Source organism: Hesperophylax consimilis, chromosome 25, assembly GCF_061612785.1.
Source record: "Hesperophylax consimilis isolate HC1 chromosome 25, BYU_Hcon_1.0, whole genome shotgun sequence".
Classification (NCBI taxonomy): Eukaryota; Metazoa; Arthropoda; class Insecta; order Trichoptera; family Limnephilidae; genus Hesperophylax; species Hesperophylax consimilis.
The window spans coordinates 29,046,037-29,057,427 of NC_142860.1; the positions used below are offsets into that span (position 1 = coordinate 29,046,037).

The 11,391-nt window shown below is 36.5% G+C and overlaps 1 protein-coding gene across 1 annotated transcript in view; it reads left to right on the plus strand.

Annotated features, from left to right (window-relative positions):
* Positions 1–9,614, plus strand: part of LOC149411777 (uncharacterized) — a 58,556-nt gene extending 48,942 nt beyond the window's left edge. Inside the window, exon 2 of the mRNA XM_089646891.1 lies at positions 9,301–9,614. Coding sequence (XP_089503017.1) covers positions 9,301–9,416 — 116 coding nt within the window. The 3' untranslated portion in view covers positions 9,417–9,614. The remainder of the gene's footprint in view (positions 1–9,300) is intronic.
* The last annotated feature ends 1,777 nt before the right edge of the window (positions 9,615–11,391 follow it).

Consider the following 11,391-nt stretch of genomic DNA (forward strand, 5'->3'; position numbering starts at 1 on the left):
TCCATATATTAGGGTAGGTACCAGCACTCCATTGTGGACTGCTAGCTTCTCTTCTTTGGACAGTTTTTAGTTAGCTCCAACCGCGTCCAATCATCCATTAATTACCCATTATAACCAAGAACCCGGCCTCCCCTACTAAGTCACGAAGCGTAATCAGGAGAGATGGTAAAAGATACAGATTCAAAGTTTCCTACGTAACATTATTCCTTTTGCCGCCATTTTGGATTTTTATGGTCGAAAGGTATCCCTCAACCAGTTTCTTTTTCGATCCGGCCCGCCACGCAGTAGATGGGCAAACGCATCCGCCGCCAGGACTTAGACAAACCTCACCCTATGAACCCGTGTACCCCTGCTAAGTTATGATTTTTTTATGGATTTGTTTTTGCGAAATTTTCGTTTCAATCTAAATACGCATACATTTCTTATAAACAATTCAAGCAACACACGTCATTTTGATTTGAAACGGTACCATCTCACAGTCATTTCATGCGATATTCGACTCTAGAGACTTATACTTTGGGTTCAATATCACAAAAGATTACGGAATCACATAAAACCTTGTGATGAACAGTCCACCGATTGCCCCTTGATTGGTTCATTTAGTAAAACCATATATAGGGACACAGATCAACTTTGTCTAATAACTTCTTACCTGGATCAACATACTACGGGAATAGATCAATATATATGAGATCAACATAAGTATGCCAATTTGGGTAGATCAACATAAATTATGCATCCGATTTCCATACAAATTTTGAAAAATTTACTAACAGTATATCAAATGGTTTTTCTGGCAAACTGGCAACATTGATAATTATTGTACCACTGTTGTCAGTTCATACAGATGTATTCCATAATAGCCAAGTTATTTGGTGTTAAAGGTGGATCAACTTAGTCTAACAACTTCTTACTGGATCAACATACTACGGGAAGAGTATATATATATATATATATATATATATATATCTCAACTCCTGTAGTATGTCGTGGACACTGGAGGGGAGGCTGTCGTGATCTAGTAAATCACTCCAATATATTGCTAATTATTCAGAAGATGGTCACCCGTTATAAAATGACAACACCGGCCGCTCGAGTCAACGAGGGTCCCAGCGGACACGCCGGCGACCGGAGCGCCATTCTGTTCTTGAGCGTCGTATGACCAACGCGTTGTTATCCATTCAAATCACTTGCCCTCTAACATGTTATTCGTAACCTTCTGATTAATAAATTATTAAACGTGGAAGTTTCTTTCATTACTCCGAATCAATGACCCCGCAGCACCGAGTAAGTATCATGGCGAACCACGACTCCTGCAAGATGAAACTTCCACAATTTATTGATTATTAATTGGTAATTATTTATTAATATTTAATTTTTATTTATATATTATATTTTGGTTGAATATTATCTTCAATTTGCTGCCATCTATTGACAAGATGAGCAATAACAATTTAAATAAAAAAATCTGATTTTGGTTCGAATATTATCTGCAATTTGTTGTCTACAGGTACACTGTTATATATTTGTGTATTTCAAATTCAGTTTTAAATTTTTCTTTTATGAAAATTGATGTTACTTATTTATTATTCATACTATCTGTCATAATGACGTTTTAATATTATGGGTTTTTTTAACCTTCTTATTTATTTTTATGATATTATTTATAATTGTCAAAGTATAATTTTGCTTAAGTTTTTAAACACGTTTTTAAGTTGAATCTTAATCATTATGATCGGAACATTGTTTCTTTTGCTAAATGTGTGTACATTCCTTTCTTTGATAAGGGCCTGCTAATTTTTCTTGATAAATTTTGAGTTTCTATCAACGGTGACCAGTAGTTTAGGCTTAGTCTTAGGACATCATCAAGGAAATTTCTTCATGCTGTGTTCAACTGAAGTCAACTGGATCACATTCTTCCTTCTTCATCTTCATGCTGCGTTCAACTGAAGTCAACTGGATCATATTTTTCCTTCTTCATCTTCTTGCCGTTATACTGAACACTGAACATTCAACATCGTCTTCTTATGCTGAACCATCTCAATGCTGTCTTCCTCTGGGCACAACCTTTCCAAACTATGATGGAATCTGGGAATACTTCCACATCTTGAAGCCTGAGGTGCTGCAACTTACGGTCTGCGAAGATTCATGCCCTTATTCTGAAGCCTCTTGCTACCCGACATTACTCCACTACATGTTTCTACTGCTGGAGGGAGTCCAAGACATTTTGTCATGAGGTGTCAGGGGAACCTCGGACTTATAGGCATAAGTCTTTTGGCTGAGGGGGCATTGTAGCAGTTCAATTTTGCCCCACTACCGAGTTCCTAACAACTGTCAAGACCTATCACTTGTTGATGTGACGCATGCTGTATGGCAACTTCTAGAGAGAGCTCGAGACAGAATTGCGGAAGCACCAACTTCGGCAACTTCAGTACTATTCGGGCACCCAGCTGAGGACGTCGTGACTACAGGGAAGATACGAGCGAGCACTCCAGTCGACAAATCTTACGTGCAGCGATGACGCCATCAGCTTGTAGAACTTTTAGCCTGGTCATCGGATCTCACTGTTTTATACATTTAACAACGCTTTATGCGTAGTTTGGCGCCCTTCACACGTTAAATCAGGTCTGATAATTTTATGTCATCACACCAATGTCACACATCAATATAATTTAAATTCCGTCTGTGCGTAAGATCTTCGATCTGACGCACACGCCCCTGAGATATAAATAATAATGTTTAAATAGAGTTCTCTTGTTCTATAAGTTGTAGGAATAAATGTAATATTGGAAACCTTTTCTCTTTTATTCTTACAATCTTAGCAAATTTCCGATGTTGGCTCCTTACAGATTATTGCAATGGCGGACCCTCGTGGTCAAGCCGGGTATATTTTACAATGGACGATATAATCGTACAATGGCGCACAGCGTGCCCTGTACCTTTGATATTTCTTTTTTCAACTTAGACTTTTTTCCCACCATTTTTAACTTTTACATTAGCCCAACAGAATATTTGTTTCCCACATCTGAAACGTAAAACCCAAAATAAACATCTAACAGCCTGCTATTTCATAATCGCAATGTCCTTCTAGGATTAAATTTTTTTTCTCTGTGATACGTTTTCAGCGTTGGTTCGTTTTACTTTTAAATGCCTTTCTAAATATTCTTTTGTTGAAAACCTTATAAATTTTATTTCCCTCAGCTTCAAAGACCTTTATTTCCATCTAATATAATAATTGCAAGGATGCCGCTAACCTATAATGAAATAAGAGCTTGCAAAATGCAAAATGCAATCCTAGGGTGATCTCGTACCAAGATAGTAGAAAAACCAATATTCCCGTAGAAGAGAGTAAATGTTTAATATCTGATTTGCTAAATATTTCTGATCTATCTAAAGACTTTATAAAAGATCTGACTTCCTTGGTTAATAATTGCCTTAATCAAAACAATTTCGAATTAAACAATATTGTATATCAGCAACGAGATGGCCTAGCAATCGGGGCTCCTACTAGTCTTCTGATTGCTCATGTATTCAAGGATAGCTTAGAGAATAAAATTTTATCCAGTACCTCACCTCTTATTAAAAATGACCTTTGTCGGAAAAGATATGTTGGTGATGTTTTTTTTGTATATGGACAGGGACAGAGCGTCAACTGAATTCCTTCTTCAAACTTATAAACTCTTAATAATAATTTCGCTAAAGAACTAATATTTATTAAAAAAATTGCAGTCAATAACGGTTATGATACAGATTTCATACATATAATCCTAAATAAAAATCTAAAATGAATAGCCACTAATCAATTCTTATTCACCTAATAAAAACAAGGATTGGCAACTACCAGTGTGGCTTCAGGCCAGGCAAATCATGCATTGATCAAATTTTCTCCTTGAGACAGATCCTAGAAAAAACGTTAGAATACAATGTCGAGACTCATCACCTCTTTGTAGACTTCAAGGCCGCGTATGACAGTATTAATAGGAACGCATTGTATAATGCAATGAGTGGGTTTGGAATACCGCGTAAGCTGATCAATCTGGTGAAACTGACAATGTCCCCAGTAACGTGTAGAGTCAGGGTTGGCAGTGATCTGTCTGAACCATTTGAAGCGCTCTACGGGGTGAGACAAGGAGATGGATTGGCCTGCCTCTTATTTAACATAGCCTTAGAAAAAGTTATTCGTGACTCAGGCATTGAGAAAAGAGGAACGATATTTGACAACTCTGTGCAACTATTGGCTTACGCTGATGATATCGACATAATTGCGAAAAATCCTGATGATTTACAAGACGCCTTCATAAATCTTGAAAGTTCTGCCGAAAATATGGGTCTTGTAGTAAACCAGCAGAAGACCAAATAAATGGCCGTAAGATGTACCCAACAAACCCCATCTCTCGTATGTGGAAGCCAAAATTTTGAAACGGTACCAAGATTCACATACCTAGGCTCCCTGATAACAAATAATAATAACACTACAGAGGACATCCAGAAGCGCATCGTGAATGCAAACCGCTGCTATTTCCGCCTACAAAAACAAATAAAATCCAGACTGCTTTCCAGAACCACCAAGGTTTTAGTGTACAAAACACTAATTAGACCAGTGCTTACGTACGCAGCCGAGACGTGGGTTCTAACTAAGAAGAATGAGCGAGCACTGGACGTTTTTGAAAGGAAAATTTTGAGGCGCATCTTTGGACCGGTTCTAGAAAATGGATTTTGGCGCAGAAGTTATAACAATGAGCTCTATACTCTGTTTAAGGAGCTAAACGTCACAAAGTTCATAAAACTGGAAAGACTTCGGTGGCTAGGTCATGTGGAGAGAATGACCAAGCATCAAGAACCAAAGTCCCTGCTGAGCTTAAGACCGATAGGGAGAAGGAGCCTGGGAAGGCCAAGGTTAAGATGGAGCGACAACATCCTCAAAGATTTGTCTGCCTTGAAGCTTCGAAACTGGAGAGAGCTGGCGCGGGACCGAGATGAGTGGAGGAAGACTCTTGAGGTGGCCAAGACCCACCAGGGGTTGTAGAGCCAAAAGTGATGACGATGATGAAAAACAAGGATAAAAATCTTAATTACCAATGGCGGAGGAATGAATGAATTCATCTATAATTTTTCAACTTTAAGTGTAAAAACCTTCCATCTGAAGTAAGACCGTCTTTTTATACAAATAATAATATAAGTAAATTTCTAATTAATTCAGAGGATAAAAACGACAAACTGAGTCAATCTCTTATGAAAAATTAAATTGTAATAATTGTTCATCGTTTTATATCGGTAAGACAACGCGTAATGTTAATATTAGTATAAAATATCACATTCGCTGCCTAAATATTTACGGCTTTTCAGAATTCGAGAATCACCTGATTGATACGGATCATACTTTCTGTCATAGCACCGACACTAATATCGTACATAAGAATGAGCATGATATCAGATTACATAAGTTAGAATCTCTTAATAAATAAATTTAAAATGCCGTAAAAACCAAAAGCCAATCAAGTTAATAATCAATTAGACGAATTATTATTATTTAATTATTTTGTAGGCTTAGATGAAGCCAAATTAGCAAAATTATTTGGAGAGCAGCTGACCGGCAATCAGCAGGCTGCGGGTTCAATTCCCGTCAGCGGCATTTATTTATTTCTCGGGAGTTTTTTCAATTTGTTTGGGTGTTTCAGGCTGATAATTATTGCTTATAATAATTTGTGAAATTAATCTTACTTAACGAATGCATCGTAAATTGTGCTATATGACTGATTCTCCAAGAATCACTAGGAGCGACGTTTATTCAGGAGATTTTGAACTAGTCAAACTGAGGTCAACTGGGAAGATTCGCAGCACACGGGAGATAAAATTATTTCGGTTTACAAATGGAATAATTTAATAAATGGAAAATAAATATTATTGTAGAAAGCATTCACTTTGTGGTTTGACATATTTAATAAAATAAAATACTTTTTTGTTTTAAAACCACGATATTTATTAATTTAAGAACCGACCGGTTTCGCTTTACTTAATCAGTAAAGATTTTATCTTACATCAGGGTACAAATTAATACTAAACAAGAAATACATAACAAAATATAGAGGGAGACAACATGATACAAATATAAGCAACACAAAAACGGTCATAAAATACATTAACATAAGTGGAGGAAAATACATATTTTATTCGCAGGTTCAACAAGCGTAAAGAGATATAGAGCGGATAGAAAAATTATCAAAGGCCCGCGGTGCAAGTCTAATAATTGCTATTGAAATGTTTACAGCAGAGGCATTGAATTGGCTTAGGGTAAATCGATCTGATCTTAGTACCTGAGTACTTGAGCTGATATAATAAAAGGCCTCAAAGGAAAGTACGAACTTTTTGATCATAAAAGGTGTTTGGGTAGTATGTTTGGGCATATAGCCGTTTGTTTTCTTTAAGTTATAGTTTCCATGGAAGACGGCCATCTTCATCCGACGAATCGGATGCACCTTTCCAGACAATCCCCAGGCGTAAGCGCTCTCGTGCCAACTCTAACGGGTCCGTTACAGTTGTTAACCCCAACAAACTCTCCAAGGGCCTCCCTCATCGATAGAGTCTACATCAACGAACAATAGATTTTCGCCACTCCGATCTAACTCTTCAGCTCCAGTAACCTTGGCGCATACCGAAGCGCCTGCTAAATTCACCAGGATCCCGCCAATAGTCCTACACAAAAAGTCTGAGACTAGGGCGCTCTTCCGCACCTTGGAAGACAAAGAGATCGATTTCTTCGCTTAAAACATGCGCAACGGCCTGCATATTATAACTAAAACGCCGCGCGAGCATAATGCGGTTACCAGGCACCTAATTTTAATAAAACCAAATTAATTATACCTGTAATTAATAATATTTTAATAATGTAAAACATGGCTTTTAAGATAAAGATAACTATTTTACTATGTGTATTGAAAAGATGTTCCTGAAATATTAAATTATGATTTGACCTAAATTAATTATAATTATTGTTTGAACGAACATATTTCAAATTGTATATATTGCTACCTACTTTAATATTTTATAATATAAATAAATATTTATGAAAATATTTGTATCTGTTTCATTGTAACAATATTCCTGTAATCAATCTTGATTACGACAATAAATTAATTTTGTCGTATTATTAATGAATATTTTATCCAAATAAGATATTTATTTAACCACGAATATTTATTATTTTACACATCGACCGGTTTCGCTTCAACTAAGCTTTATCAGGATATAATAATAACTTATATCCTGATGAGTTATTATTATATCTTGATGAAGTTTGGTTGAAGCGAAACCGGTCGATTTGTAAAATAATAAATATTCGTGGTTAAATACAAAGTGTTTGTTTTATTAAAAAAATATATAATATCTAAGATATTTATTTTCACTTCAATTTGTATAAATAAAACATACAGGATGTCCGGGGGTAAAGGCACCTAAACCAGGCAAGGATCCATTATTAACGGAGAACCATAGACATAAGTCTCCTTCCTTGCATGGGAAAAGTCCTGGAAAAGGTAATTCTTGTAAGATTGAATGAATTCACAAATAAATTTAAATTCTTGCCAGACTTTAAACATGGTTTTCGAGCAGGTCATTCAACCTCTCATCAACTCCTCCGTGTCGTGGAACACATCACGGAGGGCTTTAACACTAAAAAGAAAACAGTAATAGTCTCTCTAGACGTCAGTAAAGCGTTCGAAAAAGTCTGACATAATGGCCTAATATATAAAATGTACCAACTAGGGTACCCACTTAGAATCATTCAACTCATAAATAGTTTCCTGAGAAATCGCTCATTCAAAGTAAAAATAAATAACATATTCTCCACTACGCGCCCTCTATCAGCTGGGGTCCCGCAAGGCAGTCAACTCTCGCCGTCATTATATAACATTTATTATATGATATTATGATCTAAGCCAATAGATCATAATATCATAATTACTCAAATCGCTGATGACACCAACATAATATCTAGCTCAACTCTCGTGGCCACTGCTACAAGCCGCGTTCAGAAACAAGCCGCTCTAAAAGAAAAGTGGTGTAAAAAGTAGAGAATCTCAATTAATCCGACCAAAAGTGTCGCGACCGTTTTCCACAAAACATGGTCTAAAAGGCCCCCCTTCATTAAACTGTTTGGGGAAAACGTACCATGGGAATCATCATTAAAATACCTCGGTGTCACTCTAGATTACAAACTAACTTGGAAAAAACACATAGAAGTAAAAACAAAAGCTGCAAATCGTTATCTATCAGCCCTCTATCCCATGATGTGTGGAAATAGTCGTCTATCAGCAGACAACGAATTATTATTTTTTTATTTTTTTTATTGTTGATACATTTTTTTTACAATATTTCATATTTCAATTAAGTAATGTTGGCCTCACTGGGTTGTTTACCCGTGCTGAGGCCCCCATTTTACAAGTCAACCATCAGATCATGTTTCTCTTACGCTTGCCCATATGGGGTTTTGCAGCAAACGCTCATATCAATAAACTTCAAGTCTTTCAAAATAAATGCATTAGACTCGCCTTAAATGCACCCATTTGGAGTAGAATCTCTACTCTCTACAATGACTCCAACGTCCCGTTGATTAAAGATTTTATTTTTGCACAGGCTACTATGTTTTACGCTGGCCTAGATAGTCACTCAAATCCCACGATAAACTCTCTCGCTAAATACAGCGAGAATGAAAACCATAAATATAATAAGCCAAAATCAATCTTACGTAGAAATTAATTTTAAAAAATCGTATAGAATATTCTTGCATACAGCCGCAGTATAGTTTTTAAGTTTTCTAGTAAAATACCCCGAATACATTAACAATCACGTAAAGCATCATTAGGTAATTCTTTTTAAATATGCTAGAGCAAGTAAACTTAGGTTTAGGTACTCTGGAAAATAAATAAATCAAAAGTTAAAGCCAAAAGTCAAGTTGACAGTCACTGTTAAATACAGACTTGGTGGTACTGTGAGGATCTCAATAATTATACGCGTGTGCGGATAGAATGTTTATTAACACTTTAGAACGGATTGTTTACTACTATCTTCTTAGCTGTGGGTTGGGAAAAGAGGTAGCAAAATATATTTCATAAAAATTAACAAGTCTAATATGGTGTGGAAAAGACATTTAGACCAGATTAAAAAATTACATTTTTCATGGCAGGAGGGAGATAAGCCGGAATTCGGTACGTCTGACACAATGGAACTGTCGACCGATGAAGTAAATCTCTCAGGTATATTACGTAATAGAAGTGTTTCTAATACTGTTTCTCCATGTTTCAGGTCTAACCTGTGGCAGGGAAGACTTCGTCCAAGATGAGGGTACTTCGCAGTCCAGGAGGAGGAGTGGACGGACGACGAGACAGAGAGAAGAAAAGCAGAAAGAAAGCGGGAAATGATAGTTAATTTTTAAAAAAATGTTGTGTTGTTTTTAGAAAATGAAATATATGAAATAATAATTAAATAAAATTGTAATATTGAAATATGTAGAAATAGGGTATACTATATGTAGCTAGGGACATTCAATTTTAGTAGGGGAGGATGTAAGAAAGGTTTTAGGTGGTACGCCTGCTTTTTGAATGTGTAAGAGCGAGATGACAGATCGACGTATAAAAGATGATGGATGCATCTGCTCGCTCTCTTTTCCCAACCGACAGCTAAGAATATAGTAGTAGACAATCCGTTCTAAAGTGTTAATAAACATTCTATCCGCACACGCGTATAATTATTGAGATCCTCACAGTACCACCAAGTCTGTATTTAACAGTGACTATAACATTCAAAAAGCAGGCGTACCACCTTAAACCTTTCTTACAGTTTCCCTACTTACCCTCCATACCCGTCCTATCATCTTTGGTACCGGGAGACAGGAAGTACCCATACAGTACCTTTTCTATCACGCAAAAGATCACCGATACCGATCACAGGTTGCTAGTTCAATTACGGGTTACGTGCAATTCACCATGGAGTTTTTGTGCTGCAGAGAGAGGGAACACTGAGGACACCAAATACAAGGTAGGGGTTTCAATATTCTGGTGGGATCCTCCGAAAGTTCTATTCCGTTCCTCCTTTGTTCACGAAATACTCGCGGCTCGAGACAAATATTCCAAGAGCTATCATAAATCTATTCAAAAGATAGTTCAGAGAATTAGTTCAATTCAGAGAGTTCAAAAAATTCAGAGCTTTTTAAAAAGCTATCATCACGTAACATTAAAAAACTTTCTTAAGTACCGATAATCAGTTCAAATTGATTAAAATTCTCTTAAATAGTATGGGAAATTATTGAATTGGCGGATATTCGAACGGAATATAGGAACCATCAGTGTGATTCCAATTCTGGTGACAATAAAGTTAAAATTTTAAGTAAAAATCAATCATAAAATTACAAAAAAACCAAAAACTTTAGTCGTAATATAGGAAATTTCAGTAATAGGATGGAGAAAAGTTATCTTTTGTGAATAATCTGAAAGCCGAAATTGTGAATACCAGGTTTCAAGAGAGTTGGTTTCGCTTTATATGTGTTAAATTTTAATGATTATTTAATTTGTATCTGTTTGTTTTCAGGTCCGAACCGTCTTAGAAAACCCAACTCGCTACCATGTTATCCGAAAACAGAGGAGTCAGGTGCGTCAGTACTTGAGCGAGTCTTTCCAGCCACGGCAGGTATGTCAAATACATACATCTTGATACAACAATACCAAGTACACAGTAAACACGTAAAATTTTTGCTCAACAAAATTAATAGTTTACAAATTAATTTTCAGTTTTTTTATATACATAATCAACACCTAAAGTAACTTTGTGTAATTAGTTGCAGTTATTATATTAATTTGTGAAAGTGTAATTAGTTACAAGTCGTAATACACTCAAAGTTTTTCGAAGTGTGAAGTAAAACGCCCATTCTTTTCATAGACAAGAAGACTGTGATTGACGCGTGTAACGTGGCCGCCTGATTAAGTATTGAGTAAATAGGGGTGACTATATACATACACAATGGATTCGCTGACCTACACAGACCAGGCGAAGAACGCAGAAAATTTGGACACGAAATTGGTAACTGGTCCAAATAATAAATTTACATCCACTCTATCAACCTGGCAATATCTAGGTTTACGGTTTGGGCTCCGGAATATAAACAGTACCGACAGCGTTGTTATTGCACTAGACAAGCGTCTAGAGCGGATCAGCCGTGGCTCGCTCAAACCACAACAGAGGCTTTGCATCTTAGTCACATATCTGCTACATAACCTGTTGAAACGCTTAGACGGAATGATACGCGCCGCCGCGCCGCGGCCGTGCGGAAATGGTTACATCTCCCTTACGATATCCCAATGGGTTATTTCACGTCCCCGTTAATGAAGGAGGGATTGGTAT